The 22,911-nt window shown below is 38.4% G+C and overlaps 1 protein-coding gene across 1 annotated transcript in view; it reads right to left on the minus strand.

The window, feature by feature from the left end:
* The window catches only part of large1 (LARGE xylosyl- and glucuronyltransferase 1), a 55,584-nt gene that overhangs the window by 29,192 nt on the left and 3,481 nt on the right, over positions 1-22,911 (minus strand). Inside the window, exon 2 of the mRNA XM_066723983.1 lies at positions 7,391-7,582. Coding sequence (XP_066580080.1) covers positions 7,391-7,496 — 106 coding nt within the window. The 5' untranslated portion in view covers positions 7,497-7,582. The remainder of the gene's footprint in view (positions 1-7,390; positions 7,583-22,911) is intronic.

Genomic DNA, 22,911 nt, shown 5'->3' on the forward strand with positions numbered 1-22,911 from the left:
AGTTGGGTGCAGCCCTTGTTTGCTGGCTTGCATTAAAACAAAAGACACTTGAAACAAATGGTAAGTGATCTCCTGCTATGATAAGGAAGTGATGGCTGCTTCAGAAAATGTTTAAAAAAGCCAGTACTTTTCCAAGCCTATTTTCTGTCTCATCTTATGTTAATAGCATATGATTGTTTGTGATTGATTTGACACTCCCAGGTTACATCAAGTATACAGTGTGTCCTCCCAATCAATACGCCCATGAGAACTAGATGTACTTCTGTTACGTCGTTAAAAGTTGCTGTATTGCTTAAAGTAATGGCCAACATGGACTGGCCAGTGGGTTCATCTGATCTTATTCTACAATTACCTCATCAATGGCATTTGGTTTGATTCCCCCACCTGGTTGTGGATAGTGGTCCACCACGGCATTTTTGTGCGTCATATCCACTAGATTACTTCCATCAGTCAGTGAATGAGAGAACAAGCTGCATTAATTTCATACGACATTTCAAAAACCTCCCTGCCATTTCACTTTAAATGGCAGACTTTCAGAGATAATTAAGCCAAAAAAAAATGCTTAAAATGAACAAATAATAAAAACACAACAGAATCTGTAATTTTTATCCAGCATTTGCTCAAACATGAACCTTCTGATGATCATCTTTTGGCCCCTGCATCAATAAGTTAAAAGATGCATATCGGCACATCCAATTGTTTTGAACATCATACTTCAATTAAATTACATTCGACTGATAATTAAGAGATATTGAGGTAGTGTTTCAGAATTTGCATAATGTTCTACTTCATGCGTTTCCACAATGGCATAATGAAATGTACAGGCATACGTGGATGTCCCAATTATCTGAACAGCGCATCCGCTTTGTTTCGCCGCCAGCATAAACACATTGTGTTTTAATGAAATGTATGTAAATAAGAAGTGCCAAACCAACAGTGGCCAATGCCAGATCGTCATAGTCAGCAGTGTAATTAATGTAACACAAAATACTTCAATAAAATTTTGCTGGGGACTAACTGGACAAGTGTAACTGCCCTTGGGTTTTAGAGACTTAATTTATTAATTTGGTGTAGTTTCTGTTCTCATAGGGTGCTTGCATCACAGAATTAAGTCTCATATTCTCAGAAGAATTACAGAACAGACAGCAAAACGGTTTTCTTTACTGTCTAACAAAACAGAAGTCCATCAACCATTCCCTGACTGGACAACCACTAGGCACAGTAGATATACTGTCAAATTATTGTGTGGTTCTCATAAGGGCTAGCTTAAAATGGTGAACCTCATTTCGTTGATGCCCAGAGTATGTTTTAAAAGCCACAAACGAGCAAATCCTTGAAAGGCCTTTTGAATTAATTTGTATCAGCATCCAATTACAGGTTTCATAGTTTAAAAAACTGGCAAACCACTTTTGTCACTTATTTATTTTAGTTCTTTTAGGTTTGTCAAAAAGGTATATTAAATTAAAGCATTCACTAGGCTGAAAAAGCTTAATCTAAATGATTAAAAAGAGAGTAACCTGCATTCAGCTCAAACAAATGATAATCAGAAGTGGGTTTACTTAAATGGCAGGTTAAGCCGTTTTAATTTCAATGCTCTGCCAAAAACATTGGGCAAACATTTTATTTTCCCAAACTACTATGTCTGGCTCTGAAAGTACTTTGTAAGCCACAGCAATTATTTCAGTAATGAGGGCATGGAAGAAAGCCATGTCAGAAGATAGCAGGAAACTAAACTAAACTGTCAACTGAATACATGAATGCATCACAACATGGGTGAAAAGCTTTCTAACTCAGCCACTTCTAAACCTATATCTAGTTTATTATTTACAGCAAAGAAATCTGTCCGCCTCCGTTTTCAAGGTTTTTAAAACAGTTTTCTATAAATGGAGGCATGGCAAGTCCCTCTGGAGTGACCTTTGACCCCTTCTGGCTTTTGTTCCATACAACTTAAAGGGCCATTTGTCTTGACAAGCTCTCCTCAACAAGGTAAATTGGAAATATGTATTGAAGAATTACATTTTTGCTTCCTTAGTTTAGATTTAAACAACAAAAACATGCCTGTAAAGCTGTACCTTTGATCAACATATCCTTCTGTCAGGACCAGTATTTATATCTATATTCAGGTATGTATATTATCACCCTTGAATACACCCTTTCTGTGGTCCCTAGCCTTTCCAAAACAGCCACTTAATAAGAGCAGTGCTTACAGTGCTGTGGTGTGAGTGTTTTGTCTAATTCCATTTAATATTTTGACAGCAGAGGGCATATATACTTTACACACTGCAAGGATGGGTATTAGAGAACAGATACATAAAAGTAGGCTAAGTCTTACAATGTTCATGAATTGACGTCTCAGACACGTGGCGAGAAAGCTGAGCGCAGGCTTGGAATCCAAATTGGTGGTTGTCATTTTCTTCAAAAGCATGTAAGACTCTTGGGAACTAAAAGTAGGCTGAGTCAATCGTGTCTGAAAGTGTTTCACAGTGCCCTTGAAGTCACAGCGAGCGGTGTGACATTCTTCAGGCTTGCTTTGAGTTGTGGGACCTTTGTGGCAATCTGTAAAAGTCTTAGGACAGGCGAAAAGCCCACCTTTGTTGTGCTAAAACATTCAGGTGCAAGTGTTATATATTGCATGCCTGCTGGTAAACAACCCTAACAATATTTCAGTGAAGAATTTCTTCAGCAAAGCTAAATTTCTCATCTGGCCTCCATTTGAGATATCTTTCCCATTCTGCTTCTGCCTCTTTTGCTTGCATACGTTAGACTATGGTTTATAAACCATTAAGTCAAATTTTGACATGCAGTTTCCCTCACAAGCTACCATGAACGGGCATTCAATTACATATGGTACACCCATATGTACACGCAATCAAAAACAGCAATTTTGTGCTTGAGTGCAGTATCCTCATCCCATCTAATACATTCATCATCAGCTGAACCAGGCAACCCATATACTACTATTCCCTCCAGTGTTTTGGAACAATTTCATGTTGTTTCAGTTGAGCCCAGATTTTTACAGTTTTCTGGTGGTGGTTGCATATGGGTAAGCAACTGTACAGGACAGAAATTTCCATTTAACCATCTGCAAGAATAGAAATGAAGGCCACATTACTGCCAACTTGCCAAAAAATATTGCTTGCCCCGGATTAAATGCGGTCATTGTAAAGTCAGGGAACTGTGCTGGATGAAGCTTCAAGGTAAGACTAAAACATCTAATTTGCATCATTAGAACAGAATCCTTGCATACCAATGTGGAATTCAAATAACTGCATCATTTCCACTGCCTCGAAGTTTCTATTTATATTCTTAAAGTGCCCTATTCATCCCTTTGCAATAGCCCAGTACTAAACATTTGACCCAACTGCCTCCTCCATCAAGTCACAAGACATTGTATTCCCTACAGCAGTGACACATATGCCACACTGTAGCCACCACAGTGCTTTTCCCATCTTCAATTAATCGAAAAAACTCCCTTCTGGTTGTCTTCAGACTGCACAGCTGCTGTCTCCCGCCCCACGAAAAAAAAGTAAAGATTTATTTGTCTGCAATGCACACGTGTAAACAAATGAGTTCAGCCATTACTCCTCTCGTAGAACCCTCATAACAATTCATTCGATAGCTCGACATCAGCATTCAGATCGAACTGCTCACCATACTGTGTGTATCTACAAAGAGTCCAAAGCGCCTGTCTATATCAAAGAGGGGGGCCATGTTTAATTGCAGTAGCTACTATAGACCACTTTAAAATAAGCTTTAGAGAGCATCTGTTCTTTTTACTTTATTCCTACAGTTTTTCTTAATAATAATAATCAGTAATTAGCATTTACATCAAATGGCTGTACAGTTTCATCATCGTAATAGCTGCTGCTAGACAACTGAGACAAGACTTCACTTTGCATATTAATCAGGCTTCCAAGACTCAAACCAACCAAGGGTCACAGTCATGCACACCTTTCACTAAAATCTCAACATACCGTTTACTCTAGAAAACAGCCACATCATCTTAACAAAGCCTGAACATGGTAAACCATCCTTTTCTCAGTCTCTGATCATGTATTCATATGGAAGTTACTGTGACATTGTTTTAAAGAGGTGTAACAGAATTTTAAATAGGCAGAAGAGGCAAAACAAAACTCAAAAAGAAAAACAAGTTGGCTAATGGGGATTCATAGACTGAGTTAGTGCTATTCTCTGGTTAGTGCAGAAGTATTCACTAGTGCTTCAAATATCAATTATTTATTGGTTTATTCTACACTACAGCAATAGACGTCTGGGGGTGGGAGGATGTTTTAGGCTGAGTCACATCAGCACTTCTTTTCACACTCACTAGCTGCAATCATCATTTTCATACACTGGGTTTCATTTGTTCTTTATCATCACTAACCATTTTAACTAAATTAAACTATTAACCCATAAAAACCAGCTATAATCATTAATTAAAAACATAATGTAACACTATTGCATGACAAATGTATTTGAACATGCTGGAAGGTGCTCCAAATTAATTCTCACATCATTCATAATTGGTGAATTCATCTTGTCTAAATGTATAACATGAATGTGCGGGCTTCATAGAATAATTGTGATTACAAAGTTAAGACATCCGCATGGTATGCAGTGACGAACTGACATTATAAACATGCACCGGAATTATGCATTATGTTTACTGAAATGCATGCATATAGGTCAAGTGCGGAAAAATTAAATCAAAACTAATTTCTAATTAAAATACCTTCGGTGATCCTGAGAGCACGTTTATGAGTTCCTATAGCAATGCATGTATTTAACTAGATAAGGCGCACAGAGACATTTAGTCGGTTTGTTCCTGAAGTGATAAGCCTCTTCATTTATTCTATGTCTCAACAAGGAAAGCTCATGCTACTTGTTTAATTGCTTTAAGAGGCAAGTGGCAGTCACACAATTGTACATTGAAGAAAACAGGTACTTTGGGGAATCTAGGACTCAAATTCATTTTCCAATAATTTGTCACTCATTATTTCAATACAGCCATGCTGTCATTTGGCTTTCCCTCCAGTGGCAGGACAGAGGAAAACAATTCTCCCGGCTTGGGATGTCAGACTAAAAGCTGGGAATGTTAGCAGTTTTATTGAAATTGTTAATCTGGAAAAATGATGTGATTTGTATACGGTTTTAAGAAATTAGTGGAGTCAGCTTGTTTAAGCGTACTGATTTTTTACAACACGTCTAATTCCACAAGACTGTGTAAAATCCCTGGGCTGTCACATTAAAATAGAGGCAAGGACGGGGTCATAATTTAAATGTGAGAGTAATGCTATTCAAACTGTGCCTTTCTTTCGCAGAAGCACCTGTGCCTGTGCATGTTCAGTCAGCCTTGTGTAAAAGTGTATGACAGGGTAGATGATCATGTGTTGATTCAAAACTTTTACTTGTTAATGATCATATAATGCGTATTCTGTGTGATTGTCGGTTCTCTCTCTTAAACAAGCACCTGTGTGACAACTTTATTGACAGGTAGATCAGCAAAAGGCCGAATTACCTTTTAAAAAAATAGTCAGATCTGAAAGAATATAAGTGAAGGGAGGATATGTGTTAGTATTGTTGTAGATAAAGATCTTTCTGTGCTTCGATGACTTTTATTAGATTCCACGAAACAGTTGTGAGGGGTCTATTCTTAAGCAATCCCAAAATAGATGCTTTTATCCATAAATATCCAATCATTAAATCGGCCCGTTATAGTTGTACAGCTTCTCTCTCACTGGTATTTTACACTTTCCAAATACAAAGAGGAAAAAAATAATTATGTTCTGAAAAAAAAATATTATTTATTAAATGTCTGTTTTAGCATGGCACACTTCCAACACGAGTCTCTTCTCCAAATTAAACTGCAGCCCCGCACAAGAAAAAGATGTCTCACACACAACTCTACACACTCCTACCAACACGACAACCAATTTCCTGTCATGAATGTCATTTTGTAACAAAGAGACACAAACTACTGAGTCAAGTAATTGCTTCGCATCTATTTGCAGGAGTTTATGGACTTGATTCAAATTCATGGTTTCCGTGGCGACCGTGACCTCCAAGCCAAAATTGCAGCCTTAATCATAATTAACATTTTGGTAGCAGCAGAATTTCAATCTTCACACACAGTCATTAAAATACAGCTGAAAACGCCCAGACTAAATCATCGCACTCCCGTGATCAAGTTTAGACGGGCTACTCATTAATATAATAACAAAAAAGTTAAATAAAGAAACAAACTATGAAATAAATAAATAAACAAACAACTAGAATACTGATTCTGAGTATCGTATATAGCGTAGCATTATAAACAGAAGTTGTATTATGTCCCTCACTGTCTTTACATATACATTTTGACTGTAAATTTTGAATCTCAAATGATATTCTCCCAAATGAATTCAGCTCACCGCTACTGACTTCAAGCGCGTGTCCTCCGACCTCAGATGACATTAAAGCTCTCCAGCATTCTTCGCACTGCGGGCTCCCAGAATGCCTGCTGCTCATCTAACACACTAACGGCAGGATCTGATGCAAATGTGTCAACCTCCCCAAACCTATAAGCACCTGAGAAGCCACAGGGGGTCTCCAGACTACAGAGAACCAAGGTATCTCCACCCTCCCTCATCGGCCCTCGACCGATTGCGCACCGCCCTCCTGAAGCTCCTGACCAAAGCCAGCAATGACAGAGGAGGGATTCGAGACCGGCTTGGCCTTCCTCTTGTACTAGTGAAGTAGTTGGAGCTCCAGGCCTGGGCTTGAATAGCAACAGTCCTCAAAAGCACCCTTGTGTGAATCTAATGTATCAGCATTATAAATGTATCATGAAATAATGCAGGTTCTTTCTATTATATATAACAGTCAGTGTACCACGACAAATAAATGTATAATGTCTAGTTCGGCCATTCCTGTTCAGTGATAAAATAAATCCTACACTCAGACTAAAATGTATTTTGTGTGTTCTTTTCTCACTATATCAATATATTATTGTTAACACCGTCAGTTTGGCCATTTTCACTTTAAAATTTCAAATCACTTTGCAGTTGTGAAAGATATGTGGTTTTCCATTGATGACATTTCCAAAAAACATGCAATAAAAACCCTGATGGTGTTTGAGAGGCAGGATTGCAAAAATAAAAAAGTTTTAATCCAGTTGACCTAGAACTGCCAGAAGCCATTAAATTAACATCTCTATATAAAACAATAGTACTTTGCTTGTACAATGTAGTATTAAATTATTATTATTATTATTATTATTATTATTATTATTATTATTTTATAGATGAGTAAGGAACTTTAGTCAATTTTTTACATTTTGAGTTTCGGTGTTAAACTGAACAATCTTTTCTTCCAAAATCATATTTGTACATAGCGTGCACTACAGACATACCTTGGAAGTTCCCAGCAGACAGGTAAAGCCAGGTGAGAGCGGGAATGAACAGCAGAGCTAGAGAGGCAGCAAGGAACTTCCGGCGCCCTCGACACATTCCCAGCATCCTCTGCAGAGCGCACGGGGGTCTCAGAGTGCGGCACAACCTCTATGTGGGCAAGAGCTGGTTGCCAGGGGGGCGCATGGCACAGTCTGTTGGAGAGAGGGAACAGGCTTTATTAAGTTATGCATTTCATGCAAGGAGACAGATGTGCATGAATTTAAGCTTTGATGTTAACTTTGCTTGTCTTTTTTTCTTCCTAAAAAGGATTTTAAGATTTCTGGCAGTATGGAGTGCATTATAATCCTGATATTGGTATGCCACAAACCTTGGATGCTACAGTAAATGCAATGTATCAGTCTGTGTGTGTGTTACAGACCTCTGGAATTACACAGAACAGACACATGGTTTTAAGACATTCTGAAGAGTAATAAAACCCAGTAACTGGACACCTTGCAATTGTTTTGCTCATACCACCTGTTATAAGACATGGGTCAAAGTAATAGAGGGAGTGCATTATGGGCCAAGGGTGCTGAAGAATTTTCTCAGGGAGCATATTTCTATAAAATAAATGCACAATAATATACAATTATATATTGTAAAATACAGGTAACTTTGCATTTAGAAAACTAACATCAAGCGATTTAATTAAGAATGTCCTGCTTTCAATGTGACTCTTGTATTAGTGCTCCATTTTGCTCCGCCTTTGAGGTCATCCAATCAAACAATGTATGAGCAAAATGCACAGATCCAAACTGGGATTACATATCTATTTAGACCTCTATCTTGATTGATGGTGACTGATTATACAGATACCACATGTGACCGCTGTACTGTACATTTAATACATTTCCTGGTGTGGCACTGAATCACTTCTTATGGAAATCGCAGAAGCATGATTTTCTTGATCCTAAACAGAGCAGAACATTACATGTTACACACTGCCAGACTGCGCTGTCTCTTGACGAGCAATGCTTTAACATAGTTCTCATCTCTGGTAACCTCCATCCTTGCAGGGTTCCACACCAAATGGCTACAATGATGCCTAGCTCTCCAACAGTGATCTAAAACCTGACCATGCATTATAAAGCTTTAGCAAAGTTTTACAGTACATTACAGTACATAACTGATAAAATACTAATTATGTATTATTATTATTTATTTATTAGCAGATGCCCTTATCCAGGGCAACTTACAAAATATAAGGTTCATGTATGAGGTTCATCAATTCTCCATGCTATTTTTGTTTTTAAATCCACACCACAGCGTTTCTGAGACAGCTCTGTCTATCTCCATGGCACCAGTGTGACTCCAGGTATTTGACTGCAGAGTCTGAAAGATCCCCAATGAGCCAAGAATGCTTACAGGAATGCTTGTTGTTTGGGGTAGGAGAACGATTTCATATCTGGGAGAAAGTGAAAGCAGTAATTTAAGCACAGATGAGACCTTTTTCTCTTCTGTGTCAAAAGCTGACTAATAAGGAGTTCATTCGAGTCATGTAAGGCCACTCTGACACTGGAGATGTGGTTCAATAATATATTTTGATGTTGAGTGCTGAGCAAGATTCCTTAACCTGTCTCTTTTGCATTACATATGTTGGGTATTCTTAGAAACCTCCTTTAATGCTGTGATGCCTCTAAACTCATTACTTGCAAAGTACAGCTGATAAACGCTGCTGCTGCAGTGAAAAAGATTAAGACGGCGGCCCCAGGAGAGAGACTCTGAAACATCAAAAAGGCAGAGAAAGCTGAAAAAGTGATTACCTAAAACAAGGGGAAATCATCAACCACTTCTCTCTCTCTATTACCAAAAACAACCGACACATTATGGCCAAACTCACCATATTTCACCATTTAGCCTACTGGCTACTAGACTCCAAAACTAAACCCGTGAAGGAGGGCTGTACGTTTCATTCCCTTAAGATTATAAAGATACAATACAATATGGTTTTGACAATGTGCAAATCTAAGACACGATTGTGAACAGATGCGGGTGTAAAGAAGATGTACTACCCTTTCCATCTTTGAGATATAAAAAATGCTCAGTCTTTATATCACATGATCCATAGCTAATTATAATCTGTGGAGTATAGAGGTAGAGTAAGCGTTATGGGTGTGCACGCTGAATGATGTAGAGACTACAGATGAGTTATGTTGGTTGTCAGCCGTTCTTCTGAAGTTATTTATATGTCTACAGATTTTGCAGTCTGTTCCCTTGCCCGATTTCAATAGATGAAGCGTGTTATTCAATGTGAACTTTGTATGAGATGCGTACAAAGAATTTTACACTGGGTGCACTCGGATCCCTGATACTACAGATAAGTGAATTTTCATCTGCCGGAGAGAAGTTTCCCTTTCCTCTCCAAGGCCTACACGAATATAATTTACCCCAAAAGGAGAAGCCTCTGTTCTCATTTGATACCCATCTTGACGCTTGTTTTGGCCTATTATGAGATTCCGGTGAGGTGAAAATATGACAATTTCGGCATTCTCCGAAATAGAAAAGAAAGAGAATAGAAAATATGCAGGCTTTTAAAACCTTAAAGAGACAAATGGCTTCTTTATCGCATTGTGTGATTTCTTTGAAGAGATTTTGTGATTCTATTTTATTCCAATTTCATACCCACCCACCATGGACAGAAAGAGATAGCGGAGGTGCAAGATCATTAAGAGGGAATGAACTGATGTGTACAGAAGCACCAGTGTACAATCATTATGTGCCATTCACGGATATTCCCAATGGAGCGCAATGCTGACGGTGGATGGCTTTTTCCACCTACTACAGGCATATTTTCTTTATCACTCCTGAGAAGCCCACACTTATCTCAGCCCACTTTAACACAGATAATCCCCTAACATCTGCCCACCTCTGTCTGAACCTCGTGTTTACTTCCAAAAGGAATGCAACTAAGCTGCTTTTTTTTTCCTCAGCACTATATCATTTTTTAAACCTTAACGAGACTGAAGGTGTGCGAAAGCCAGATTTTTCACCAGAAGGAAGTCATTATTTCAAGATAAGCTGCATCACTATGTCATATTTGTATATTTAAAGAAGCTTGCATAACAATATCCTGCATCAATTTGTCAACATTTGAGAGGTTTAAGGTTTGTTTTTTTAATATATTGAAATGTATTACCTTATACATCTTTGCTACTTAATTTAAGCATAGCTGGAAAGCAAGGAATTACTTAATCCAATCTACCTTAGTACATTTTAGTTTTCTTTATACTATTATCTTTACATCTTTTATTCAGTAGCCAGGAGCCATTAACAGTCCCTACCCAAGACAAAATGAAACCTGGACAATCAGCAATAAAATACCGATTTGTAGAAGTAACACTTGCTGGAGCCACGGCACACAAGAGACTGTGTTCCCAATAGAGAGACAATCCAAAATGTCCATAGGAAGATGTCCCATTGAGGCCTCATCCTACAGCCATATACAAACTACCATTAAACCCTATCAGTGCATGGGGAATTATGTGTATACGTGGGAATTCAGTTCTAAGGTTGTGCTCAGCATATAAACTGACGGCTAATATAACTTGCAACAAATAAAAACCATAAACATGCCTTCTATGTTGATGAATTGATTGTCTTCACTGGTTCAAGTGTTTAAATGTAAGAGTTTACTGCCAATACATTACTGTTATGTAATCTATTTATACGAATCACAACTTGCTACAATATGTATTAAGAAAGTGTGATAATATACACTAATACATGCCAAGAATAGTCTAGGGAACAAATTGGACATCATTATGTAGGACTCGATGTTCTTTTAATTGAGTCTCTCGCATATTAGTATTAAGTTATTATTATTATTATTATTAGTTACCCGTTGTGAACAGTAGGTAGACAGATGGGGCTGAGAAACACAAGTTGTATGAATGATTAAATAAGCACAGGAATCTCAGGCCAAGGAATACAATAGATGTCTTCACTGTTGAAGGGAAGAGAAACAAAAACATAAAAACATCTCGATCATGTAAGATTCAGAATGTATTAAATAGTAAAAGCAGCCTTCATTAGCAGCAATATTGGCAGTGACTGAATCGCAGCAAGACAGCGGCCACACAGGTGCGCCTCCAGCAGGGTTCTGTAACACGGCCAACCCTCAGCTCTGAGACCTTGGGATGAAGATGAAGGAGCTGCTTTGATTTCCCCCCCTGCTGTGGCACATTTTACATTAGCTTTAATGGCCAGTGAAAGAACCCGCCTCTGCCCATTTTAATGCACCCTCGCTTCTTAAATTGATTGCAACGGGCATTGATTGCACAGTTATTAAACCAAATTAGTGAAAAATCATCTTTATTAAGTAGGTGCACCAGATTAAAATGATACACAGTCTGCTAACATGATGAATTCTGAATTGACTGTTAATTAGGATACTCAGAAACTATAGTATTTTCTGCCTTTCCATGATCTTTGATATCTAGAGAGTGTAGTGTGTTGGGTTTTGTACTTTCTGTACAGAATATACACAAATGGAAATTGGGCTTCAAGGCATTCAAGACGGAAAACAGGAGACACTTCTTCACACAGAGAGGCGTCACAATCTGAACAAACTCCCCAGCGATGTGGCTGAAGAGACAATTTGGGAACATTTAAAAATAGACTGAATAGGATCCTTGGATCACTTAGTTATTAATGGACACCAAACGGGCACGATGGGTCGAATGGCCTCCTCTCAATTGTAAACTTTCTTATGTTTCTTATACACAAAAATTACTGGAGCAAAGTAATCCCAATCTACAGAGTAGTTGTGTCCTGGTGGCAGTCGACCAAGCATTCTCATGAATGTAATTTGATATACGATAATTCTGAATGCAGTAAGGGAGATAACATCTGAAGTCCTCATTATCCAGTTCATCCAATAGGTGTTCAGTGGGATTTAGGCCAAATCTCTGAACAGACCATTCTCCTTGCGCCACTGTATTATACTCTCAGCATTGCGACTATCTGCCTTTTGGGAATAAGTCGTACAGGTGCTCGCTTTAAGCCTTGGCAGAGCACTGCTGTCTAAAATATCACAGAGCGTATTCACGGTCATGGTGCCCTTATAAAAACAACAACATCAACAACAAAAAGCTCTTTATATAGCGTGTGACCTTTGCTTTTATACGTTATCAGCAGTGGAAGGCTTGTTCCATTACTTTTGGTAATATACTGGTTTTGTATGCAGTTTTGTTTTTCCTACACACTGTGCTTTGTCCACTTTTTTTATTTTATTTTTTAGATAGGCTGGTATAACCTTAGAAACTATTTATTAGAGTCAGCATCTAATTCATTTAGATCCTGCCATCATGCACAGAGTTGCTTTTCATCTTCCCCTGGCATTATTTCTCTCTGGGTCATTAGGTGAGTTTGAGTTTGCTCCAGGTTGTCGGACTGAGCCGGCGGAAACATTAAACAAAACATTTTTCATTACAATTTTACAAATAGAAATGGCAACAGTAGTTTATCATTTTCCTTTGCCCTTAGCACCACAGAATTACCCTACTAATGGGGAAAACTGTACAGTTGGAGGCTACACATAATTCCTGAGCAATTAGTCTTGATTTATTGTTTCACTGAGACAAATAATGTTGATAAAGTGAGTTCTTGGGACCTTTTAAGAACATGAAGTGCAAATAATATACAGATTTCTACATTGTGAATTGGTACAGTTAGTATCACACCAGAGGGGAGAGCTATTGTGCCCCTGTATATTCTGGTCACGTGCGTCTTTCTTTACATTTGATCTTTTGGATCTGAGTTTGTATGTGTGTACCAAAGTCTTTAAATCCAATTATCGTCCATCAAACAAGAGTCCCAAAATAATTTAAACAAAGATATTTGAACATATTGCAATTACATTTTTTTTTTCATTCCTGTCAAAGACAGGCACCATAGCTTCATTGAATTTAGTAAGCTGCTGTTGGTTACTAAAGCATAGTAATGTAATGAATCAAATTAATGTACAAATAAATAAATAAAAATACAAATAAACTAACAAACCAACCTTGTTTGCTCCTTTAGTTAATAATCTAAAGTATTTCACCCTATGCAATCATATTTCAACCTGTGCATCCCTGCTTATTTCCAGCACATTCGCCTGAGAGCATGCACACTATTTTCTTAAATAAACTCTTTCAAGTGAACAATATACATAAATATTTATATTTAACAAAAACACAAAATCGTACAAACTTACGGGACTTCCACTAATACACTGAAACAGATGCTTATGAACTACAATATAAAGGAAACTGCTGCTGGCACATATTTTCCCAAAGGTACCGCATTTAACAGTACTGTAGTTCAGCCATCATATGTAGATGCAAAATGTTCATGACTGAAGTTGACTAAAGTAAATATGTATGGTTGGCTAGGCCGCATACAATCTGTTTTCCCTTCCCCTCTCAGAAGAATGGGTTCGGAGGCTTTACTGAGGGGCTGTCAAAGTGGAGGTGACAGCTACAAGTCCTCTGACTGACAGCGGTGAAGAGCCACTGAAGAGAACATGACAGAGAGCGACCTCGGACCTCATGTATATTTGTGGGATTCACCAAACACTTGATGCTCTCAGCACGTACCTGGGGAAACAACACCCCATTACAGATAGTGCTGAACCAACTGTTTTCAGTTCTCACAGAGTTTAGTATCCTATTTAAAACGGATCATACTGTGCACACTGTTTTGGCCCCTTCATTATTTTAGCCATCCTTTGTGCACTTCCAAGTAAAATTACCCTTAGCTTGATTTGATGTTCGAGAGGAGCATATGGCCGTACATATGTACTTACATACTTACATGCTTAGACTTGTACAAAGATCATTCCAGCTGGATGTGAGTACAATGATGAATTAGCACAAATAATGCACAGCAACCTACAGCTTCATTTATGTTTTTAAAGAACTGTGCAGGTTATGTCATAAAAACAAAAGGGAGGGACTGAAAAAAGCATGGACAGTTCACAGAGCAGTCCAGGCTGCTAGGAAGGGTGAGGTGCTGACCTCACAAGGCTGTGGACTGGACTTGGCTGTCCATTAAAACCCAGGCATGCCAGGATACTACGGAGGGTTCAGGAATATGGGTTTTTTTCAGGAATGTGAAATTCAGCAAAGTGTTTTTCGAGAGCCTCCTGAAACACATGTCAAGAACTTCACAGGCTGTAACTAAAGAAAAAAGGGGAAGGTGAAACACACAACACACTGACATGGTAGCTTTTTCCAACCTCTGCAACATACTTTTGACTTTATTCAAAATAACTGGAAATTTAAAACACAGCATTGCCTAGAACACTTAGGCATTTAAACAATTCATATTAATGGTCCTGCAAACACACTGAGGATGCTGCCCTGCATCACAGAGCACAAGCACAGAATATAAGATTCAAAGAATATGATCTTGAAGATTAACTTTGGGCCTCATTTAAATAATTTAACTAGTATTTAAATTCTCATTTCTCCTTAAATACTTAATGCTTACTTGCTTGCCAGTAAGGTGTTTGGCACAATGCTCTTGGTACAGATTCTACGAGTCTCTGAACTCTACTGGAAGGATGAACACCATTCTTCCAAAAGATATTCCCTCATTTGGTGTTTTGATGATGGTGGTGGAGAGCGCTGTCTAACACGTCGATCCCAAATCTCCCATAGGTGTTCAACTGGGTTCAGATCTGGTGAAGGTCATAGCATATGATTCACATCATTTTCATACTCATCAAACCATTCAGTGAGCCCTCGTGCCCTGTGGATGGGGGCATTGTCATCCTGGAAGAGACACTCCCATCAGGAGAGAAATGTCACCAAAGGATAAAGGTGATCACTCAGAATAACTTTGTAATGATTTTCAGTGACCCTTCCCTCTAAAAGGGACAAGTGGACCCAAACCATGCCAGGAAAATGCCCCCTACAGCATAACATAGCCTCCGGACCCCCTCACTGTAGGGGTCCAGCAGTCAGGCCTGTAACGTTCTCTTGGTGTCGCCACACATGCACTCGCCCACTTGTTGAGAATATGGTGAAGGATGACTCATCTGACCATATCACTTTTTTCCAGATTTCTGTGACCAGTGCCTATGGTGCCCCAATAAAGTCACATAGAACCTTTCCTCTTGTCATCCTGATTACAAGTCAAGGTCAACTGGGCCTGCTCAGCATTTTTATACATGCCACAGAGCATGACAGGATGTTAATTGCTTAAGTGTATCACGCAGTACACCTGTTTGGAGGCATCTGCATTCATTATGTTCCTCCACTCATTTATTCGGTTTTTCCTTTAATTTGTCACCCGTCTGTATACATACACACAAACACACATACATAGATATATATCCTCTACATTATTATTATTTAAAAAATATCCTAGTACTATTTCTTAGTGTCTTAAAATGTTACTGTAATATAATAGAATATTAAATCTAATGAAAAATCTCTGACTGTGCAGCACAAAGACATCAGCTAACTTTTAATTACACTGCAGTTAGAATACAGTTTGTCTCTATTTCTGAAGCACAAACGACAGCTCTTTGTAAAAGACTGTGTTGAAAGAACAGCTATCTTTTGAACTACAGCAAGCTGTTTTTAATCATACTGAAAGTAACCAATTTCATTTTTTTTAATGCAATTTAAAAAGATGTAGGCCTATCGATAACAATAATAAGGGGGTTTATTGACACAAAGACAGCATATCTCAACTGCAAGCCACTGATTTTGTTTAATACTGAATATTAGAATAATTAATAACGGCACTATAATGGAATATTATGGCATTTTCAGATTTGCTGTACATTCTAATCTACACGAAATGTTAACATGAAAAAAACACCAATTTAAATACAGAGTCCATCCATTTAAAGTGGATATATCAAAAACAACAGCCAAGAGACATTTGAAGCAACCATGGCAACCAAGCAAATATACAGTGCCTTGCGAAAGTATTCACCCCCCTTGGCATTTTTCTTATTTTGTTGCCTTACAACCTGGAAATAAAATTGTTTTTTTGGGGGGGTTTGTATCATTTGAGTGACTACCACTTTGAAGATGCAAAATATTTTTTATTCTGAAACAAGAAATAAGAAAAAAAAAAAAAAAAAACTTGAGCGTGCATAACTATTCACCACCCTAAAGTCAATACTTTGTAGAGTCACCTTTTGCAGTAATTACAGCTGCAAGTCTCTTGGGGTATGTCTCTATAAGCTTGACACATCTCGCCACTGGGATTTATGACCGTTCTTCAAGGCAAAACTGCTCCAGCTCCTTCAAGTTGGATGGGTTCCGCTGGTGTACAGCAATCTTTAAGTCATACCGCAGAGTCTCAGTTGGATTGAGGTCTGGGCTTTGACTAGGCCATTCCAAGACATTTAAATGTTTCCCCTTAAACCACTCGAGTGTTGCTTTAGCAGTATGCTTAGGGTCATTGTCCTGCTGGAAGGCGAACCTCCGTCCCAGTCTCAAATCTCTGGAAGACTGAAATAGGTTTCCCTAAAGAATTTCCCTGCATTTAGCACAATCCATCATTCTTTCAATTCTGACCAGTTTCTCAGTCCCTGCCGATGAAAAACCTCCCCACAGCATGATGCTGCCACCACCATGCTTCACTGTGGGGATGGTGTGCTCGGGTTTATGAGAGGTGTTGGGTTTGCGCCAGACATAGCGTTTTCCTTGATGGACAAAAAGCTCAATTTTAGTCTCATCTGACCAGAGTAGCTTCTTCCATATGTTTGGGGAGTCTCCCACATGCCTTTTGGTGAATAGCAAACGTGTTCGCTTTTTTTCTTTAAGCAATTACTTTTTTCTGGCCACTCTTCCGTAAAGCCCAGCTCTGTGGAGTGTACGGCTTAAAGTGGTCCTATGGACAGATACTCCAATCTCCGCTGTGGAGCTTTGCAGTTCCTTCAGGGTTATCTTTGGTCTCTTTGTTGCCTCTCTGATTAATGCCCTCCTTGCCTGGTCCCTGAGGTTTGGCGGGCGGCCCTTTCTTGGCAGGTTTGTTCTGGTGCCGCATTCTTTCCACTTTTTAATAATGGATTTAATGGTGCTCCATGGGATGTTCAAAGTTTTGGATATTTTTTTTATAACTCAACCCTGATCTGTACTTCTCCACAACTTTGTCCCTGACCTGTTTGCAGATCTCCTTGGTCTTCATGGTGCCGCTTGCTTGCACACAGGTGGACTTTATTTAACTATTTATGTGACTTCTGAGGGTAATTGGTTGCACCAGATCTTATTTAGGGGCTTCATAGCAAAGGGGGTGAATACATATGCACGCACCACTTCTCCATTTTTTTTTTTTTAGATTTTTTTTTCATTTCACTTCACCTATTTGGACTATTTTGTGTCTCCATTACATGAAATTCAAATAAAAATCAATTTAAATTACAGGTTGTAACACAACAAAATAGGAAAAATGTCAAGGGGATGAATACTCTTTCAAGGCACTGTATGCACATTATAAAAATAAAAAAGTGTGCTCATGTTGTGTGAATCTAATTAATCAATCTGTATGATAAAAATTGCATCCATGGATGGGTAAGAGCAATACAGCTAGACAATCATTCCCAGCTCTCAGTCTGATTTTAGGAAAATGTTCTTCACATCAACTGTATTCCATCTTCAGACACATGCAGGTGGTAAAACTTTCTTCATTCCCAAAAAGAAAGAACATAAAAACTACAATGGGTATATCAGGTGTCTTCATATATTATGAACATCAGCTCTTCTGACAGTATTTTTAGTATTATTTATTATCTGACTACTGGGCTTGCACTACAATATACTCCATAAGAGATAGAACATCAAATGAAAGGCTGACGGCCAAGATGTGGATTGCCATCTTCATCTAAATAACCTCACTTTGGCTGCAGACCCTGGTGATTTAGTTTGTCCGATACAGGCATATTGTACCTGTCACTTGTGGTTTGCTCAACCAATGTCCTTCAGTAACAGCCATTTGAACTGGCCATTAATTCCTTTTGATGTCGAATGTATTGTGTGCTGTCTTAAATGAAGACCGGTGACGTGATGACACCAGGAATGCTGGGTGATATTTCAGCTGTTTAGTGCGCCACAACTTGCTATGTAAGGATATTAATGTGCAGTGCAGTGGCTTAAAATAACAATTGTGAGGCTCCTAGAGGATTAGCACAAACCTGAGGCAGCGACCATCCCTGGTTTTAGCACACCAACAACATTGTGAGTTACATGCTAATCAAGTGTAGCTAGAGGTTACAGCGGCAAGCAATTATGTTAACATGTGCATCAAGAGCTATAAATAAATCAGTCTCTCAGTAAATGTTCATCGGTTTGGAGCTTTTTCACATTTCGAAAGATCCACTCTTTGGATGTGTATGTTTGCTGCAGTAATTAGGACAAATTCACAGCAAACTGTTGGAATATTTCTGTTTTTCTCCCTTCCAACTAACATTGTCCATGGAAGCAAAATACACTGCCAGACATGCCACAGAGATTCAAGAGTCAAAAGTCATTGTCTAGTACTTACACAGAAGTAAGGGGATGACAATCTTACTGTTGAGAAGGATGATAACTATTCCATCCCATAGACTGGCAATACAAATACTTTTACAGTAAACAAACTTCTCCTTCTCCCTGTTGAATACTGTCTTACTTTTCTATCTGAATTAGTGATCATCTTCCCAGCTTTGCTTCTTCTCAAGGCTTTACTTTTCTAACACTTTGCCCCAAACAATGTTTTGACATTTCCCGCTTCTATACATGTTTTCTTAAAAGTGTCTTTCAGCAACTCAAACTACTGGAATAAATAAACAAGTTGCAGCTATGACAGGCATTTCCACAGGGCCTCAACACCTACACAAGTCAGTGTGTTGTACAGGATGTATTATGAATTCATATTTGAACATCACCCTTTCTTTTAACAATATAGCAACAGCAGCAGTTCGAGTCTTAACATGAGCTACTCCACAGTCGTATGAAAAATCTTCAGAATTGGAAGACAGCAAGCCAAAACATAACATCCTTTGATGTAAAATTCACATTCTTAGTTTATTAGCCACCATCCGCTTGCTGTGAGAACAAGGGCATACCTCCTACCGCACAAAAGATTCAATATATTAACATATAAATCTAATGTAGTGGCACATATAAGGTTTTCCCCTATTGTATCTAATTTTATTTTTATCTGCATTGTTCAGCCTATATTCTTCTAGTCATATGCTGCTGTACAACTCCAGGTGGCTTTTTTCAAATGCTCTTATTAGCATTAGTCCATTTTTATTTGCAGGCTGGACTTTACACCTAATGTGACTTAACGCAAAGTAAAAACACACCCCCGGGTTTTTAATACGACATCAAAGGACATACAGCGCAGTGGGGTGCTTGACTATTTCAGCTGGGGCAAAAAATGGGAGTTTAGTCACCTTTCAGACAGATCCGTATGGAACGTGCTGGTGTAACAGATAAGATCTTCAATGCAAGTCAAATCTTCCTCTAATCCAGCCCTGCTCCAGTCTGTAAAGGTAAAAGCAACTATAAAAGCAGCAGGATGTGTTCAAAGGGCAGGCACGGCAACGCTATCCCTGCACACCCACCGAGGTCCTGCCACTGCCCCCTGCTGCTACATGATATCGACAACCTTGCAAAACAGGTAGCCTAATGCCCCTTTCAAATGTCTCTACAATATTCCAAGTCATTGGCTCTTGACTCTCACAGTTGAAGCCACAGCTGCGACTGATGCTTTGGAGCACAATTACACTCCCTTATGCATTCTGTATGATGCTTTCTTAAACATGTACAAGTTAATTTATTTATGGATGCTTCTGAGAAAGTTCAAAGGAAATCCTGCACCAAAGAGCAACGTCTTAAACCACTCTGTAAATATTTTCACACGAAGCACCAAAACAATATGCTGACTCAGCTCAGCTCAGGGTGGCTCGGGTCCCTCAGTCCGGCTCGTCAGCCAGGGTGTCTGTCCACTGCTTCACTGGCCACCCACTCCCACTCAGGATGCTGGCATCCCACATCCCACTGCAGTGTGGTGAGATCATGACGCGAATCCAAGATCTCATCCACAAAGGTGTAATAGAAGAGAAGCTTTGTTTTCATAAACCAAGAGTATTTCTCTCTTGTATTAATCCACACATCACATACTGTGTCTCTGAAGAAGTTATACTGACATTTGTTTTGTTTTGCTTCTGATTGTTTTTCTGGTTCATTCTTCTTTCCTTATTATTATTTATTATTATAGTCGATACTGTGGAAAAAAACAAATATTTCCATGAGGAGTGTATCTTTTTGGAGGCATTTGTATAGTTTTACAGCACTTGGGAGTTTTTGAAAGAAAAAAAAAAGTCTATTCAAGCAACAGCCATTGTCGCAAAGCCTTGATATATGTGATAAATAGCACAGTGTTGCTGTGACACTTTCTTTTCAAAGTGATTAATGTACTAGCGTACAGATTTTAGTATTACAGCATATTCCACTTACTTTAATTGCACACCTAGAAATGACATATACCTTGTTGAATGCATAATAAGCCAGAGTTATAACAATACACAGATTTAAGCCTGCTGCTGGCAATTAACCCTTTACATTCCAGAGATATGTGTTGTTTTAGCTGTAGGGGTACAAGTCGGTGCCACTTCGATTGAACTGCTATCTTACACATCCCAAAATCCGTTGACTACAACAAACTAAACCACAGAAACAATTGAAAATATCTAATAAGAAGAAGTACAGCCATTTTTAGCTCTTTTTTTGTTTAACGCACTTGAAAAACAGCATGATTTCAACTACATAACACAGTATGGGTAATGGGTAGACTTACACTGTCATCTTTACTGCCTTTAAATGAAATACATTTTCAATGTGGGGTTAGGCTTTACTGCAGTTTTCCCCATTTGGAAAAATGATATGCATTTCCTGGTTACACAGTCGTGTGGTTAATTCAGAAACGTGCACACTGTGTGCCATTTAGGATCAGTTATTTAATGAGGCTTTTTGATAAATAAAAAGGATCAGTGTGAAATTTGATAATGTACTTCCAAGCGCACTGAAACAATGATGTACAATTCTCTCCAGGCTAAACTGGTTATTACTGCAACAAAAGATTTCTTGCAGACAAGCAAAACAGGTTTTAATTTGTCATTAGTCTTCCCAACAAGAATCTGTCAGGTTACACTGAAACGTTAGTTGACTGTGTAGGTCGCTGCTACTGTATTTTGGCAGACTCCGCAAGTGCTGTCTATCACACCGCCCTTTTTGAAACCACTCAGTCGTTTTAGGAAGTTTAGCAGCCTATGCCCAGCAACACATCGGACTTTTGAAATGGATAAGGCACTGACTTCAGCTCCCATACCAGGAGGATGTATTGTTTAAAGTAATTGAATTGTTATAGAATGAAAAACAGACTACAAAATCAATTAGCCTGACTCATGCATTCAGAAAGCTATGCGCAGTGTTTTCTAAACGTTCATTTTTGAGCCAAGAACTGTAATTACTGAAACTTGCATGCTGTAATGTCAACTCAATTTCCTTGTATCAATTTCTATTTCCAGAATACAATGGGTAATTTTATCCCAGTCTTAACCCTCAGGTGGTTGGGATCTCTCCATCTCCAAGGCCACTTTTGTAGGTTTTCCTTCCAATCTCAGTTAATTTAATGAAACTTGTCTATATGTTATGCTGGTAGTAGCTTTATAGGTGAAAATACATCCCTGCAAAAGACACTGTAGGGGAAATTAAACCCACTTTAAAGATTCACTATATTTCCTATACTATGATGTATGTCCTCTCCTGCAGGAAAACAATGTTCGTTTTTAATTAATGTGCATCTAAGGTACGTGTGGGTTTTGTAATCACAGTATCATTCTGTTTTAACTCACAATTGCTATTATTATACTTAGACTCAATAAACCATTTTGGCATAAGAAGCAGCTGTGTGAAACTAATTCTCCATGTAACATCATTCATCCAAAAAGCAAAACAAAAATAAATACATTATAATCTAATCAGGTACAAAGGCATATTTTTTGTGTGAATGTACTGTGCAAGTATACAAGGGATGTCTGCATTGCTGATCATTCTAGCATGGCTTCCAGACACAGTAATAACATTTACGATTTTCTCTAGACTGCATCACCAAAGTGTGATGCCACACCTATTCCTGATCTAGAGTAGGCCACCCAATAATATTCAATATTTTATGCCTGCCAAGATCCTAAAACTCTTCCTGTCACTCATATACTTTATATAGGAGTTTTTGAATTTGTTTTTTAATGTCAGAAACTGTTAAGCCATTGCTGGGAGCTAAGAAAAAGAAATCAAATTTAAGATTTTTTTAAGAAGGTTAGATGCCTACTTCAGCAAGAAGAAGACAAAGTGTGACAGCTGAGTTAAATTGACAGTTTCAGGTCTCATGCACTGCTGAAAAAAAAGGTAGAAACCAGCATTAATTTGAGTCAATGAGGAGAACAAAAATGTATCTGGAAATCCTGATACTGGATGTATGCATACTAACT

Source organism: Amia ocellicauda, chromosome 15, assembly GCF_036373705.1.
Source record: "Amia ocellicauda isolate fAmiCal2 chromosome 15, fAmiCal2.hap1, whole genome shotgun sequence".
NCBI classification, from domain to species: domain Eukaryota; kingdom Metazoa; phylum Chordata; class Actinopteri; order Amiiformes; family Amiidae; genus Amia; species Amia ocellicauda.